Source organism: Dryobates pubescens, chromosome 11, assembly GCF_014839835.1.
Source record: "Dryobates pubescens isolate bDryPub1 chromosome 11, bDryPub1.pri, whole genome shotgun sequence".
NCBI classification, from domain to species: Eukaryota; Metazoa; Chordata; class Aves; order Piciformes; family Picidae; genus Dryobates; species Dryobates pubescens.
Window position 1 is genome coordinate 174,123 of NC_071622.1, and position 16,110 is coordinate 190,232.

General features: G+C 56.3%; 2 protein-coding genes across 3 annotated transcripts; both read left to right on the forward strand.

Moving 5' to 3' along the window:
• The first annotated feature begins 1,198 nt into the window (after window positions 1-1,198).
• Window positions 1,199-6,948, forward strand: ITPA (inosine triphosphatase). Of its 2 annotated transcripts, none has more exons than XM_054165610.1 (8): window positions 1,199-1,304; window positions 1,405-1,462; window positions 1,550-1,614; window positions 2,331-2,404; window positions 3,408-3,439; window positions 4,129-4,244; window positions 4,550-4,626; window positions 6,845-6,948. In XM_054165610.1, the coding sequence occupies exons 1-8, from the start codon at window positions 1,242-1,244 to the stop codon at window positions 6,876-6,878; spliced, it is 519 nt and encodes a 172-aa protein (XP_054021585.1). In that variant the 5' UTR covers window positions 1,199-1,241; the 3' UTR covers window positions 6,879-6,948. The 2 variants fall into 2 exon arrangements, with proteins under 2 accessions (XP_054021585.1, XP_009896552.2); XM_009898250.2 differs by lacking the exon at window positions 6,845-6,948 and adding an exon at window positions 4,918-5,158.
• On the forward strand, window positions 6,336-11,747 carry METTL13 (methyltransferase 13, eEF1A lysine and N-terminal methyltransferase). The gene is made up of 8 exons (XM_009898247.2): window positions 6,336-6,526; window positions 6,845-7,592; window positions 8,250-8,449; window positions 9,030-9,225; window positions 9,481-9,624; window positions 9,789-10,001; window positions 10,368-10,499; window positions 10,990-11,747. Exons 1-8 carry the CDS (start codon window positions 6,374-6,376, stop codon window positions 11,262-11,264), a joined length of 2,061 nt encoding a protein of 686 aa, XP_009896549.2. The 5' UTR covers window positions 6,336-6,373; the 3' UTR covers window positions 11,265-11,747.
• The last annotated feature ends 4,363 nt before the right edge of the window (window positions 11,748-16,110 follow it).

Sequence of the window (16,110 nt, forward strand, 5' to 3'; positions counted from 1 at the left end):
ATTGCAGCCTGTGCCATCCCAGCCTGGACTGGAGGCCAAGAGAACTGTAGTGAGTGGCGAGGATTGTTGTTTTTATGGACTGTCTGTGTGCTTTGGAGTTGGTTTTTATTTAGATGTTGTGAAGGAGATTTTACAGCAAAAACACTTCTTTCACCCAAGTGCATGGTCTGTTTTCTCCATTCCCTCTTTGTAGCAGATAGACCTCTTCATTAGCTGCTGTTTTCCACATGATTGCATTTTTACAGGGAGCAGCATGTTTTGGCTGGAGCTGTGTTCCTCCCGCAGGGCTGGTTCCTCCTCCGAGGCTTGCTGGTACGACCCACGAGGGGAGACCGAAGGGTTCTCACGCCCAAGGGCAGAGGGCTGCAGGTGGGCAGAAGCATTTCCTTTCCCAAATCTGGGAACTGGGCGGACCAGAGGGGAAGAAGTCCACCCTGGGGAGTCCCCTTGGAGGAGCTTCTGGGGGGGTAACTGTGTGGGAGGAGGCAGCACAGGTAGCACAGCCAGAGCTCCCAGGGGCCCACTGTTTCTTACGGCAGTACTCCCCGTCGCTGCTTGGGTGCGGAGCAGCGGACGTCCCTGCCTCATTCCATTAGAGCACCACACTGGCAGCAGGGCCCATCTCTTGCCTCTCGAGTCCAGGTCTTGCTGCAGCTGCCAGCTGGACCTGCAAACTTCATTGCTCCCACAACAGAAATCTGGTGTCAAGAAGTGCAAAGGCTTGCCAGAGGTCGGGGAGTGAATAGCGGCAGGTCTTGGAGCACAATCTGTTGCCTAATTCCCCCGACAACGTGTGATTCCACTTCAGGGAAAACAGAGCGCGGCCCTCCAGCCCTGGCTGCCAACCGCTGGGGAAGTAAACAGGGAGGCGGCCAGCGGGGACACGGCCACCCCCCGCCCCGCTGGAGGAGCCAGCGCCTGCAGGCGGCGAGCGGCGGCAGGGCTGCCTCAGGCGCCGAGGAGCGCAGGCGCTGCCTGCGGCGGCTGACGGGGACAGAGGGGCAGGGCCGGGCCCCGCCCTCGCAACCGCCACGGCGACCCGCGCTCCTCTCGCGAGACTGCCCGGCACGGCCCCGAGCCGCCCGGCCCCGCACCGCCCCTCCCGCGGCACAACGGAAGTCCCGCCTCTATCGGGCAGAAGCAGCAGCCGCAGCCTTCCTATTGGCTGTGCGTTGCGGCGCGCGGTGCCGCCGGCGGCGCTGATTGGCAGCTCTGCGCGCGGGCGTGGGCGCGGGGTTGGGATGGCGGTGCCTGCCCGGCGGAGCCTGGTGTTCGTGACGGGCAACACCAAGAAGCTGGAGGAGGTAGGAGCTGGGGCAGTCGTGGCCTGGCCTGGCCCGGCCCGGCCCGGCTCGGCGGGGCCGGGGCCTGATAGTCGAGTTTCCCTCCGTTTTCCCGCTGCAGGTCACTCAGATCCTCGGAGACTCCTCTCCCTACACTCTGGTAGCGAAAAAAATTGACCGTAAGTTGGCGGCGGGACCTTGGGGGAACACTGGGCGCGACCCACTCCGGTTGTCGTTTTTCTCAGTGCCGGCCTTTGTGTCCGCAGTGCCCGAGTACCAGGGTGAGCCGGATGAGATCTCCGTGCAGAAGTGCCGCGAAGCCGCCCGGCAGGTCGCTTGCTTTCTCTTTTCCCTCTTCCCGCCAGTCAGAGCAGTGGTGTGCGCGGGACGACCGCAGCCCCGGCGGGTTGGGGGGCGGCTGGGGGCCTTGAGGCTTCTGACCTGGCCCTGGGGAGTGTTAGGATACCTCTGTGACTGGCCTGGCCTCTCTGCAGACCTGTCACTGGGCTTTTTCTGGTGTGTGCTGGGTGAGAGTGAGCTCTCGTTGGTGACACCGTGTTCAGGCAGTCCGGGTGCTGATCCTTTGGCCTCTTCTCGAGCAGCAGGAGGACACGGCACCTCCTTCAGACCAGCCCCAGTGGCAGAGAGACTGTTTTTCTGTCTGCTGGAGCTTCAGGGAGATCACCTTTCAGAGCTGTCTCTGGGATGGGAGCCTTAGAAGAACTAAGTGAGGGCTGGAACTCAAGGAAAACGCAGGACAGAGGCTTTCCCATTCCTTTCCCCTGGGAGGGCAGGGAGTGTTGAGCTCTGTCTGTTCATTTTTCTCCATGAGAGAGTTTTCTTATTGTTCTTTAGCTGGCCTGGGGGGAGCATGGTTAGGTTGTGTCTGTGGATTGCCTCTGAAGTAAAGAGCTGTAAGAGCTGGTGAACTTTTGTGATATTTCTGTTATCATGGCAACATGAGACTACAATAGAGCAAGACAACAGGGTTGGAGGCATTGCCTTCCTGTAGGTCTAATGTTTCCATTTCTTGGGCTTTTGCTGTAGGTTCAGGGACCTGTTATAGTAGAAGACACCTGCTTGTGCTTCAATGCCCTGGGGGGTCTTCCAGGGCCATACATGTAAGTAGGAAGGCACTTGTTTCACCTTTTGTGTCAGGAGTGCAGGCTGGCAGGGTGTGCTTCATGGGGCATTCTCCCTGTGCCGGGAGCGATAGGGTCCGGGAGTGATCGCTGGTCTGTTCCCTCAGCTTCATCATGCACCCCAGGACCTGGATTTCACACAGAATCACAGAACAGTAGGGACCTTGAAAGATCATCTGGTCCAACCCCCCTGCCAGGGCAGGATCACCTAGAGTAGGTCACACAGGAATGCATCCAGGTGGGTTTTGAATGTCTCCAGAGAAGGAGACTCCACACAAACTCTCTGGGCAGCCTGTTCCAGTGTTTTGCCACCCATCAGTGAAAAAGATTTAACTCTTCAAGCCCTGAGGTAGGTACAGGACAAGAGAGAGATCTGAATTGCTACCTCTGGCTCCCAATCTCTGGTGCCTGCTCTTGCAGCTAGCTGGGGAACCTGGGCTCACAGCATGCTTGGTGTAGCTAAGGCACTGTGTGTTTAAGCAGGACTCTGGGGTGAGCGCTTTGTAGTCAGTAACAAGATTATTGTTACAGTGTAACTCCTCTAATAAAATATTTCCTTGGCTCCTGGAATTAACTTTTGGTGTGATTAATATTTCCCAATTCTATCTGCTGAGGTAAGCAGAGACATGAAAGCTTTAAGTGAAGAAGCTGGCACTAGAGCTGAGTGTAAGGTGTGAACGAGTTGAGAAACGTGCTTCAGCACGTCAGTGCCCACAGCTGACAACTGGGTTATGTACACAGACCCCAGTACTGCAGCAGATTAAATACTCCTCTGCTGTTGTCACTGTGTGCTGTTCAGCTGAAGAGCCAAGGCTGTCATTGTTGGTAAACTGGTAAATAGTCCAGCATGAAGTACTTTGACAGCACATTTAAAAGGGACTTAAAAGGCTATGAAAACGTAGGCAATAAAAGCCTCAAGGATGCCTGCATTTCTGAGAAATAATAGAAAAAAATTAATCTTTCCTCTATTCTTCCTCTTCAGAAAATGGTTCCTGGAAAAACTCCAGCCAGAAGGTACTGCCTGCTGTACTGCTCTGCACATAACTCTGCTCTTTGCAGGTGGAACCCAGGCTGGGCTCTGCTGAGCATGCTTGCCCACTGCCCATTTCACATCTGTTCCCTTCCTGTCTGTTCCCTCGTGTGCTCACATTGTTTTGTTTCTGTGTTGTTTTCCCTCAGTAGCTTCAGCATCATGCCTGGATTTCCAGGCTCCTTGCCTCTGCAGGCTGGTGGCAGGGCCCGTGGAAACTTTTTATCTGTCAGTGTGACCTGGAAGACCCGCTGCTCCCTCTGGCTTCTGTGCAAGCCCTTCACTAATACTTGCCTGCCCTGGTGTGCAGTGACTGCCTTTCATCCCAGGGTTCTGAGTGTGACTGCAGCGCTACACTGGCATCATGAGCATAAGTTACACTAGCTCAGAGTAGGCATTACTCCTCTGTGGTGGCACTTGCTTGTTTCCTTCCACTCCTAAATTAATAGCAGGATGCTGCAGCTTCTGCTGTGTTAGGTCTGCAGCCCTGGCTTCAAGTCATGGGAGAGACTGGGCCAAACGAATCCTTGGTCCCCAGCTTTGTCACCTCCTGTAGCGAGCTCTTCCTGTCCCTTCTGCGGGAGCGCCGAGGGCTCCCCGCTCCGGCTGTGGGTGGGCGTGCTGCGCTCCGAGGGGACGGCCCTAACGCCCAGGTCCTTTCTGTGTCGCTCAGGCTTGTACAAGCTGCTGGCTGGCTTTGAAGACAAATCTGCCTACGCTCTCTGTACCTTTGCATTCAGCACTGGAAACCCGGAGGAGCCAGTGAAGCTGTTCAAAGGCCAGACTCACGTAGGTGGTGTGCTTGGGGGAGGGAACATACTGAGAGGAGGGCAGTAATGTTAATTTCAGAATGGTGTTGGCTCTCTTGAGGACAATTTTAGTGCCCCCTGGGTCACTGAATGCCCTCAGAGCTTGGGAACAGACAGAGGGAGAGTACAGCTGGTGGGTGATGAATGCTGCAGCCCTTTCCCCAGCTGTATGTACCAAACTCTGCACATTACCTCAGGCTTTTCAGCCCCCTTGTCTTCCCATGTGACTGTGAGGGAAGTGCTGCAAACCAGAGCTTACTGAGCTTTTTTGCTTTCTTGTGGCAGGGGCTGATAGTGGAGCCCAGAGGCCCCCGAGATTTTGGCTGGGATCCCTGCTTTCAGCCAGATGGCTACAACCAGACGTAAGTGGTGCTGTACCTACAGCTCTTCACCTAAGGAAAGCTAGGGTCGAGGTTGTGTGTGGGGAGGAACTGGCTTATGAGAGGATGGCAGGCAGAAAACAACCTCCTGTGGTGGGTTATAGGGAACTTCTGGATCAGGATGGGAGCTGCTGGCTTTGCCAGTGGGTCCCTACAGACACCCCTGCTGCAGCTGAGCGGGGAGACAGTGAGCAGAGGGGAGCCCTTGGTGACTGGAGGGCATGTGCTGCAGTATGTTTGCTGCTGAAACTTGTGGTTTCTCTTCCCCTCCAGCTACGCTGAACTGCCCAAGGCAGTGAAGAACTCAATCTCACACCGTTACAGAGCACTGAGTGAACTCTCTGCCTTCTTTCTTCAGAGCAACTCATCAGAGCCCTGCTCTGGCCCCAGCTAGCCTTCCTGGGCTGCGAACATGTTGTCCATATCACATACAGCCCTGGGAGAGCTCACATCTGCTGTGGGCTGCCATTAAAGCTGCTCCTTCTGAAGCAAGCCACTGATGCCTTTTTTGTGCCTGCACCCCCTCTCCCCCCCTTATTTTTGTTGCTTCATAAATGCTGTGCAGCCCAGCAGGCCTGGATTATTTAGGCTGCACGTTTGTGCCGCAAGGAGGGGGCCTTCCAGGGGCTGCTGTGCTTGGTAGGGCTCTGGCCTGGACCTGTGCAGACATTCCCTGCATCAGTTTTCTCTTGGGGAATCACAGAATCATTTAGGTTGGAAAAGACCTTTAAGATCATAAAGTCCAACCATTAACCTCGCACTTCCAAGTCACCACTAAACTGAGTGCTGCATCTGCATGGCTTTTAAATTCCTCCAAGGATGGTGACCACCACTTTCCTGGGCAGCCTGTTCCACGGCTTGACAAGCCTTTGGGTGAAACTTTTCTTAATATGGAATCTAAACTTCCTCTGATGCAACTCAAAGCAGTTTCTTCTTGTCCTGTTGCTTGTTAACTTGGGAGAAGAGGCCAGCACCCATCTCGCCAGCACCCCTCCTTTCAGGTAGTTGCAGAGCAAGAAGGTCTCCCCTCAGCCTCCTCTTCCCCAGGCTAAACAACCCCAGTTTCCTCAGGCACTCCTCACAGGACTTGTTTTCCAGACCTTTCCCCAGCTTTGCTCCAGCACCTCAATGCCCTTCTTCTAGTGAGGGGCCTGAAACTGAGCTCAGTATTCAAAGTGTGGTCTCACCAGTGTTGAGTACAGGGGGCAATCGCCTCCCTGCTCTTGCTGTCCACACCATTCCTGCTCTTTACCTTGGCCACCTGGGCACAGTGCTGGCTCATGTTCAGCCGGCTGTTGACAAGTATTCCCAGGTCTTTCTCTGCCGGGCAGCTTTCCAACTACTTCCCCAAGCCAGTAGCGTAGCGCAGCTTGTGAGCTCAGCGCTTGGCCCTGCTGAACCTCACTGGCCTCGGCTCATCGGTGCGGCCCAGAAACAGCAGAGCTCTGAGTCCAACAGAGTACCGAGACCCGAGCTGCCGGTACGCCCGCGGTGGCGGTGTCCCAGCGGACTGGTTCGCTCTCCGCCGGGCCCGGCAGGGGCTGCCGCTGGTGAGTGGTGCCGTGGGCGCGTGAGGCGGGCAGCCAATGGAAAGCGGCCGGGGGCAGAGGCAGCCAGTCGGCTGTGGGGCCGCGACATCCAATGGGTGCGCTGCGCAGCCGTGTGACGTCATCTGGCGGCGCCGTTCCACGTGCGGCGGGAGCGGCCGTGGGGCCGAGGTGGGCGCACCATGGAGCTGCTGCCCCGCAGCCCCGGCGACTTCGGATCGGCCCGGTACTGGGATCGGTTTTTCCGGCAGCGCGGGCAGCGCCCCTTCGAGTGGTACGGAGCTTTTCCGGAGCTCTGCCCCGTCCTGCACAAGTACGTCAGGCCCTGCGACAAGGTGAGCCCCGGGCCAGACTCCTGGGGGGAGAGCTCTGTGCTGCCGTGTCCCGGCTTAAAGTGCCGTCGTGTGCTGACACAGACCATGCGAAAACCCCGGTGTACCGCAGGAGAGACCCGCGCGTTGCCCTGAGACGAGGAGCTCTGGAAGCTCTGTGTGGAAAGTTAATCTTGGGGTCCTGCAGGGTGGGTTTGCTGGTGCCATGGGTGTGGTTTTCACAGAGGGTTCATGGCCGTGGCCAGCACTTGCTTGTAAAATGCTTTGTTGCACATTTTGAGGGTGTTCTCACCATCACATGCCTGTTGTGCTGTTCCCCAGGTTCTGGTGGTGGGCTGTGGGAACTCGGAGCTGAGTGAGCAGATGTACGATGTGGGGATGTGTGAGGGTATTGTGAACATTGACATCAGCGACGCAGTGATCCGTCAGATGCGAGAGCGGAGCGGCAGCAAGAGGCCCAAGATGAGCTACCTGGTGATGGATGTGTTCCAGATGGACTTCCCTGATGCCGAGTTTCAGGTGGTGTTGGACAAAGGCACACTGGATGCCATCCTCACGGATGAAGAGGAGGCTACTCTAGCCAAGGTGGACAAGATGTTTGCTGAGATCAGCCGGGTCCTGCAGGTGGGAGGGCGCTACCTCTGTGTCTCCTTGGCTCAAGCCCACGTGCTGAAGAAAGCAGTGGAATACTTCTCCCAGGAAGGCTGGGTCGTGCGTGTTCATCAGGTAGCCAGCAGCGGAGACAAGCAGCAGTTTGTCCTGCCTATCTTTGTCTACGTCATGACAAAGTTCAGGAAAATCCCAGGCTCGGCACCACGGATCCTGGAGATCTGCCCAGATGAGCAGCAGAAGCCGATGCGGGTGGAGAGCACGGAGCAGCTGGTGGCAGCAGTGAGGGACAGGCAGCATTATGCCCTGCTCCGCAGCCAGCTGAGTGGAACGCCCTGTGGGGAGCAGGTTGCCCTGGACCTGTGTGACAGAGAGAGCGGCAGGCCTCGCTACACACTGCACGTTGTTGACAGTCCCTCAGAGAAACCTTCCCGTGACAATCACTTTGCCATCTTCATCAGTGAGTAGAGCCTCTGCTGGCTGCAGTAGGATAGCGCCCTGCCCAGGAGCTGCAAAATGGCCACGGGTCCTGGCCCTGCTGACACAGAGCTGGAGACAGGAGTATCCTGCCTGGGTTGATGTTTTAGTTGTGGCTTTTTAGTGGGATGTGCTTGCCTGGTGGTGCAAAAGTTTGCTGGCTGAGCAGGTGCCCCTCTGGCAGCAGAGGGATGCTAGCTGCCCTGCCTCCAAGGTGGTGGCTTCCTGCCTTGATGCTGGTCACAGCCACCACAGTATGTCCTTGCAAAAAGAGCCCAGCAGGTGCAGCTGGAAAGGCTTTGCTGGTCTATGCAGGTGTCCTGACTTTCCAGGGTCAGGCTGCTTGGGGCTGCACTTCAGTTTTGTGCTTGCACCTCATGGCATTTGCCTCTGCCAGCAGCACTTAGCACAGCCTGGAGACGGGTTGTAAGGCTGTTGGCTACCTTCTTATAAGATGTGGCTTGTCCAGGCTCCCCAGAATGGGGAATGCCTTGGCTGTCATGATGGCTGCAAAGCACAGCTAAGGCACACAGAGTGGTACCTGCTTGTGATGTCTGCCATTTCTTACAGCTCCTCTCTTGGAAGCTGGGGTGGCACTGGGACTGGCACTGGCCCAGGCTGATGACAGCTCCTTCTGCAGTCCCACAGGGCAGAGAAACCGAGTGGCTCTTTGGGATGGAGGAAGGGCGGAAGCAGCTGGCCAGCAGCGCAGGCTTCAGGCGCCTGGTCACCGTGGCCCTGCACAGGGAACAGCACTACGAGGGCATGGCTGGCATCCAGGCGGAGCTGTCGGCGAAGGTGATGGAGCTGGCCCCGCCAGGCCTCCCTGCCCAGCAGCAGGTGAGCCCCACACGCTGCTCAGCTTCCTGAGGCTAGGGCCAGGCTGGCTGCCAACAGTGAATCCCTCTTCTCCAAGAGAGATGTAGCTGTAGTGTGTGAGCTGGCTCCCTGGGTGGGGAGGACACTGGTGTCAGCTGTAGCTCCTCAGTTTTCCCTCCAGCTGGCTGCCTTGGCTTGGAGGCAGGATTTGGGGTGTCTGTACGGCATGATTCAGTGTGAGGTTACTGCCCTGGAAAACCCAGCATCCCAGGAAAACCAGGCACTCTGAAACCCTGGGAGATCCAGCTCCTTCTTAGTCCTGCTTTTAACTTCTCCTGTTGCTTTTGTCTCCACCTTCCCACCCCAACTCCCCAAACCTGAACTCTTGCAAAAAGTCTTGGGGTGTTTGCTTGCTGTCCCCAGCACATATCATGGGAGGGAATCTGGTGTCCCACATGCTGCAGCTGCTTACAGCACATCTGTCTGCTCCTGCTTTGTGTCCACTTGTCCCAGCTCTTTAGCCGTGACAGGGACAGCAGGAGTGCCAGGGTCTGTTCCTGTGGCCTTTCCTTCCTCACACGGGCCCCTGTCCTCTCTGCAGGTGCCCTTCCTGTCCGTGGGAGGGGACATCGGGGTGCGGGCGGTGCGGCACCGTGGCAGCAGCCCCCTGAGCGGGGACTACGTGGTGGAGGACGTGAGGGGGGATGGCAGCTGCCACTTCCGGCGCCTCATCTTCCTCCGCAGCAGGAACGTGGTGCAGTCAGAGGCTCGACTGCTGCCCTCCCTGCCTCTCCAAGGTACATGGGACAAGGGAGAAGGAGCAGGGGCCAAGGATGACATTTTGGGGTGGCAGAGAGTGAGACCAATACACAAAGGAGATAAAAGTCCTGTTGAGACCTGCCAGCCTTGTCCCGGAGGAGCTCTAGAGCTGTTTTTACACTCTGCTGCTTGCTTTATGAGTGGGACAGAAGCTGGGAGTGTCTAGTCCCCAGAAAGCACACACCCCTGTCTCCCACCTTGCCCCTTAACAGCCAGTGTCTCCTGTTGTGTAGGCCAGAAGAAGCGGAGGAAGGACAAGAAGAAGCCCAGCCCTGCTGAGCCACCTGCGGCCGTCGACAAGAGCTACCTGTGCTGTGAGCACCACAAGGCCATGGTTGCTGGGCTCTGCCTGCTGGGGGGCCCCGACCCCCTCCCAGGTGAAGAGGCCAGTGGTGGGAGGCTGTGCTGAGGGCAGGCACCCCAGCACCTGGGGCAGGGTTTTCCTGGCCAAGTGGCCCCATGCAGCGTTCTGCAATAGCTTGGGGCTGGCAGGTGGGAGCAGGGCTGTCTTGGTGGCTCACTGGGTGCTCTCCCTTGGCAGGAACCCCTCTGGCGGTGCTGGTGGTGGGGCTCGGCGGGGGCAGCCTGCCTCTCTTCATCCACGACTACTTCTCACAGGCCCACGTGGCCGTGGTGGAGATTGACCCTTCCATGCTGGAGGTGGCTACAGGCTGGTTTGGCTTCTCCCCGGGTGACCGGCTGCAGGTGCATGTCTCGGATGGCCTGGACTACGTGGCCAAGCTGGCAGCTGAAGGTACCATCTTGTAGAGCATCCTGGGTGCCCTGCTGAGCCCAGTGGGTGACATGCTGGGCACCAGAGTCCTGGGCTGCTTTCACCCTCTGCTTCCCATTCCTGCTCATGTCCTGCCATGTGTGGCAAGCTCCAGCCTCCCCAGGCCTGTCTTTGCAAGCATGTGCAGGGGAGCTGAGGTTTTGCCTCTCACAGTGCTGAGGGCTGCAGCTGTCAGTGTTCCATGGAAAGACAAACCCTAGGAGAGAGAAGCAGCTGTAACACGGCAGAGGGGGCATCTGGAACCACCCCCCCCATTCATTGCTTCCCCACAGGGAGTGGCTCATCTCTGTCCCATGGGTTAACAAATCTCTGTGCTCCCTCCTGCAGCCCCAGCCCAGTATGATGCCATCATGTTTGATGTGGACAGCAAAGACCTCACAGTGGGGATGAGCTGCCCGCCCCCAGCCTTTGTGGAAAAGCCCTTCCTGCAGAAAGTTAAAACCATTCTCAAGCCAGAAGGTAGGAGGGGGGATCTGTCCATGCCCCTGCAGGCAGGCTGGCTGGTCCTGTGTGGGGTTTGAGTTATGAGGCAGTGCCACCATTCCTAACCCTGGACAACAGGAGCTGTGGCCAGGAGTGCTGCACGGCATCTGCCGCTCCTGGCAGCCCCGGATGGCCATTGTGACCTCAGGGAGCAGGGTGGGGCAGGTGGCCTGTGGCACTGCTGGCTCGGGCAGGCTGAGACGTCCCAGGGTGCCCAGAAGGGTTGTGGGAAGGCAGAGGGTGTAGGCGGTATCTGGGAACAGATCGTGTGGCCACCCACGACTCTGATGGTGGCAAGGACGTGGAGCTGGGCCAAGGGCACTGGGGGGGTGCTGGTACTCCTCGTGCTGCCACAGGAGAGTTTGCAGCAGGGTGGCACAGATTCTGCTGCGTTCCCGCAGGGAAGCAGGGAGCAGAACAATGTGTGCAGGCTGATTGAACTCCCATCTGTCTTGCCCCGCTGCAGGAGTGTTTCTGCTCAACCTGGTGTGCCGTGATGCCCAGCTGAAAGAGTCTGTCCTGGGCACCCTCAGGGAGGTCTTCCCCCTGCTCTACGCGCGCCGCATTGCAGGAGAAGTCAACGAGATCCTGTTCTGCCAGCCCAGCCCTGAGGCCCATCGGGACACTGCAGAGCTGGGGGCTCGTGCCCAGGCACTTGAAGGGGCCCTGCGGCAGCCTGGGTGCCCCTGGGACAGCTCCTACGTGCTGGCAGACATGCTGCAAGCCATCCAGATCCTCTGAGAGGGGCCCTGATACTGCTTGATGAGCGCTGTCCCTGTGTGGGTGCTGTGCCCCACAGCAGAGGGGTGCCCATGGCTGAGACTGCTGCCCTGGACGGGCTGGCAGTGTCCTGGGTCTGCCTGAAGGACGTGACTGGTGTGAAGAGCTGCTCCCTGCAGTGTGGCTTCCCAGGCAGGGCTCTGGGGGTGTGGGAGGCTGTGCATCCCAAGGGGTTACATAGAGTGGTGCGGGGAAGATGATGTGGGACTAACAGTACTTGGGTTTGGGTCTGTCCTCATTGCTTTCCCATTGTGGGAAAAGCATCCCTCCAGCCATCCCCTTCCTCTCAGCTCCTTCCCTCTGGTGCTGCCTCTCCCTGCATCTCCAGCATTCCTGGTCACAGGTCTCGGCAGAGCTCCAGCCCTGCCCCAGGCCTGGTTATGGATGCATGTGGGCTGAGAGCTGTGAAAATAAAAGTGGTCAGGGCTACTCTGAGCCCCCCAGTGCTTTGCTAGGTATATGTCTGGTATCCCTGGAAAAAAGAACAGTCGCCTCCCCTCCTTGGGACAGGCAGCTGCCTCTTGTACTCTGCTAGCCCCTCCCCATTTGCCTTCCTGAACTGGACTTCTCCATGTGCTTTCCCCTCTTCATCTCTCCAGTTGTGGCCCCTGTGAGCTGGGACCTGTAGTCCCCTGGTGGCACCCCAAGTCTTTTTCCCCTGTCCCCCTAGGCCAGCAGCAACCCAGCCCTGGGTACACCAGTCATCACCACAAAAAAGCAGCAGGAAAATGCCTGTTGGGGTGTTCCCACGGCTCCCCGTTCCTGCCCAGCCAGGCTTTCTGTCTCCTGAGGGTTTCAAAGCTCGGTTTCTCCCTGCGAGGTTTAGCTGAAGAGTTGACCCGTGTGTCCTGGCCTGTTACAGAGTAGCCCAACCACTTTGTTCCCATGTTCATCAGAAGTCATTCTGGGAGGCCTTGTCTTTCTCCCTTGCAACAGCTGGTACCAAACCGAGTCAGACATTGTACCAGAGCTTGCAGCCATCAAGGTGACAACCCGCTCAAGGACCATGACACTTTGCCATTGATCCTGCACCTTCACTCCTTGCTGCCTTCTGCTGCCAGCACCCTGAGCAAGGACATCTTTCTGGTAGCTGCTGCTCAGAGCAAACCTTCCCCAGCCACTTTTCCACAATGGAGGGTGGTAACACCACACTCAAAGCAGCTCCCTGAGGGATCTGACCTAGATGTTGACCTGGAGGCAACAGCAGCCACTGGAGGCATCGCTGCTGGAGTTGTCTTGCCAGCTTTGCAGCTTGTGCACCCTGTCCCATCAGGGTGTCGGTGAGCTGCTGCTCCTCATCCTGTGCCTCCTCAGCAGGACCCAGGTCTCCCTGACCTGCAGAAAACAGCCTTGTTCAGAAATTCAAGCGAGATTATGCATTAGCCAGAGGGTCTGCAGTTCCCCATGAAAAGGGTATCCCAAGGGCTCTTAGCCCTGAGCTGGTGGGGAACTGCTCTGTTCAGATTCCTTCTCTGCCTTACTCCCCTTCCCACAGAGGCACAAATCAGTGCCCTCCTTTCTCCCTGAGCTGACCCCCTTCTACACAGAGGGAGCAGAAGCCTTTTTAAAACGTGTTTCTGATGGTTCCTAGGCACAGGAGGGGAGAGCTGGCTCGCTCCCTCCCTCAGCTAAAGGATGGCAGTGTGGGCGCATGCCCTCTATATCACGCTCAGCACCCAGTGCTCAGGGCAGCACGTGGTTGCTGGTCAGCTGGACAGCCAAGGCTCCAGCTGGGTGGAAGTCTGCCTGCCCCCTTCAGCACTTTCTAAAGCTCCTTTGTGATGAGCATGTTTTTGAAAGGTGGCTATTATCCATTCACCGTACTGATGGCAAACTTCTCAACTGGAGCAGCAGTGCTGCATTTAGTCTATTTTTACCTTAGTCTTCAGTTCTCAGTTCCAGTGGCACAGGTTTGTATGTGTGCCCTTTATTTCTTCCCCAGGAGCTCATACAAAGGCTGTGTTCATCCCTGCCTTGTCCAGTCTTGCCTTTCTGTTGTGCTTCCTGATCGCTGCTCACGCCAGATCCTGGTAGACAAACAAAAGCCATCTATGAGCCATAATGTAAGGATGAAATCTGCCTCGCTGCAGCTGTCCTTGCAGCTACTGGCAGCCTGAGCTGGGTCTGGGAAGAGGTTTCAGCTAACAAATTGGCAAATTCAGGAGTGCTGCGAACACCTGAAAGCCTCTGCAGGTAAAATGCTCTCAGGCTGGAATAACTGATGTAAATATTTCTCTTCTGGCAGCCAAAACGTGCAGCTCATGTTTGGCAGCTGTGTTTCTGTTGAGTGCTTTGGCAATATACTCCTGTTTACATCCTTTACTTCTCACTTCCTGCCTTTGCAGGCTAGGCATGCTGTAAGTGGCAGGGTAGAAACAAGCACTGCTGTCACTTAGCAACCTCTGCTGGCTTCCAGATGTTGATTATTTTTTCCTTTCTGTATTTCCCAGCACAAAAAGAGATTTCTGTGTATCTCATTGCATGGTTTGGGTGTGAGGCTGTAGCCAGCTGGGGATGCTTCGGTTGGGTCCAGCCTGAATTCCTTCCAGAGCATTCTACCTGTGTCCTGCTACTGCTGCAGTGAGTCACAGGTGGTTCAGCCCTGAGTTTTGTGATCTCAGGTGGAGGGATGCAGCTGGTCATGCCTAGCCATGGAGACTCTTTGACCCAAGGTGACTGTGGCCAAGGATGGTGCTGCTGTGGGGGACCCTGTATGCACCCTGCATTGTATAATCCCCTTGGGTGTCACAGGTCTCTGCTTAGCAGGGCTGGAAGTGGCTAGGCTCACAGAAAGAGGATGGAGGGGGACAGGGGACATGCTGTTACCAGCTAAAGGTACATCCAGCAGCTGGGGGAGATGTTGTAGTAATAAAAGCCGCAGAAACTGAGTGCTGGGGCTGAGTCCTTCCCTGGGAAGAGCTCTATCAGGTTGAGCCTGGCCATGCTGGCTGGGGTTTCTGCTGCCACCTGGGCATGGCAGGGTCATAGCACAGCAAGGGCTGCAACAGCCACATCTTGGAAGGTGGAAGTGTCTGGGAATTGTTTTGTGCACGAAATTTTCTCTCAAGGAAGCATGTGCTTTGCCTGGCTTTGTGACCAAGGAAGCAGGAGAGCTGCCAGGCTGCAGGGAAGGGAGTATGGCTCTTTCCTGGGTGCTCAGGGCCACAAGGAAACATCTCTGTGGACTGCAATGCAGCATGGTGGGTTTTTTTCTACCCTGCAACTGGATGCACTGAATAAAAGGATGCAGCTAGAGGTCACAGGGCAGGAAAGAGGCCACCATGCTGGACAAGACAGGGAGCTGAGTGTCACTGTCTTGCAATCTGTGAGTCAGCAGCGCCACAGGCTTCAGAGAAGAGGCAGAAAGTGCCTCCTCTTTACAGGGGAATATGCTGCAGCCGCTGCTAATCACAGCTCTGCAGCCATTCTGGCTTTCTTTCACTGGCTTTAATTTTGTTTCTTACAGCTCCAAGATCTAAGTTCTCCTCCTGGCAGTTACACAGGCATAATGCTGACCAGCACCTTCATGCCAGCGCTGCGGAGCCAGGTGCTGCTGAGAGCCTGGGAGCTCCCCTGTGTACAGGGCTCCTTGCCCACACCTCCTCCTGCTTTGTGCTGCTCAGCTGCCTGAAAAGCTCTGCAGGGTTCCGGGTTTGTATCTGAAGCAAGAAGGAGGTGAGAGAAGTGCCTGGAGGGAAGAAGATCATGCATGAAGGAGCCTGCCTCTGTAAAACGTGTCCAGCAGGGAGGACAGAGCTCCCCTGGGGCCCTGCCTGCTCTCCTGGCAAGGCAGTATGCCTGGTGTTTCACTGCAGCCATCTGCACATTTCCTCTCTGGCAGCTTACATAGAACCCATTTTTCATGAAGGGAATGGCACTGGTGTGTGTTTGTAAAGCAGCCTTGGGACCTGATCCAACCGGCGTCAGTTTGAGCATCACACTGCTTGGTTAGGAAGAAATGCCTCTGGATGAGTTTGTGGGATCAGATGCTACAGCTGCACCCTGAACCAGACTGGTTTTGCCATATATTTTTCTGGAAGTCAGGGAAGGACAAAGTTGCTGTCCGTAGGCTTCATCTGCAATGCACTGGAGGCTTTGGCAGGGCTGAGGGCCCCAGGCAGGCTGTGTTGGAGCTGGTGACATCTGGAAGTGAGCAGAGCTGTGCTGATGGAGACAGTGATGCCAGTGTGCCACCCTGGGGAGCAGGGCACCCTTCCTGCTGTGCTGGGGAGAGGTGGTTGGCAAAGGTCTTCTCTCCTTGCTGAGTCTGTCACGTGGCTAAAGTAAATGATAAATACCGTGAGACACAACTGAGTGCAAGGTAAAAATAGAGCATGTTTAGCTGGCTAACCAGTGAGCAATGGAGCTCTGTGCTCCTGAGGATCATGCCTCATGCTCCCCAGGAAAATAGTTTCTTGCATGACTATGACACTGGTCTAGATCTTTCTTTTCAGGGTTATTCATTGCAAGAAGCTTTGCAGTGGTCTCTGTTAGTACTACCCCACTTTCCTTTAATGTGGCCACTCTGAATCTTTGCAAATTCAGAAAGCCAGGCTGGGCTCTGCATGGGGTTTTGGAACAAGGTGAAGTCAGAAAAAGCAGAGACCTGAAGATATGCTCAGATGCCTTTCCTCTCTTCACTGCTCTCTTGGAACTGTTGGAAAAACAAGCATCCTTGTGATACCACAAGCAAGCATAATGAAAATGTTCATGCTTTACCAGGAGGTGGGAAATCCTTACTTGGCTGCTCATGGCTTTCTGCTGTGAGGGAGAGTGGATTTTTGCAAGTGATGGAGTCAGAGGGTGA

Coding starts and splice junctions, on each gene's coding strand:
- ITPA (XM_009898250.2), top strand. CDS start 1,242: ATGGCGGTGCCTGCCCGGCGGAGCCTGGTGTTCGTGACGGGCAACACC. Junction 3,440..4,128: donor GGAAAAACTCCAGCCAGAAG/GTACTGCCTGCT, acceptor TGTGTCGCTCAG/GCTTGTACAAGCTGCTGGCT. Junction 4,627..4,917: donor CCAGATGGCTACAACCAGAC/GTAAGTGGTGCT, acceptor CTTCCCCTCCAG/CTACGCTGAACTGCCCAAGG.
- METTL13 (XM_009898247.2), top strand. CDS start 6,374: ATGGAGCTGCTGCCCCGCAGCCCCGGCGACTTCGGATCGGCCCGGTAC. Junction 8,450..9,029: donor GCCTCCCTGCCCAGCAGCAG/GTGAGCCCCACA, acceptor TCCTCTCTGCAG/GTGCCCTTCCTGTCCGTGGG. Junction 10,002..10,367: donor GGCCAAGCTGGCAGCTGAAG/GTACCATCTTGT, acceptor TCCCTCCTGCAG/CCCCAGCCCAGTATGATGCC.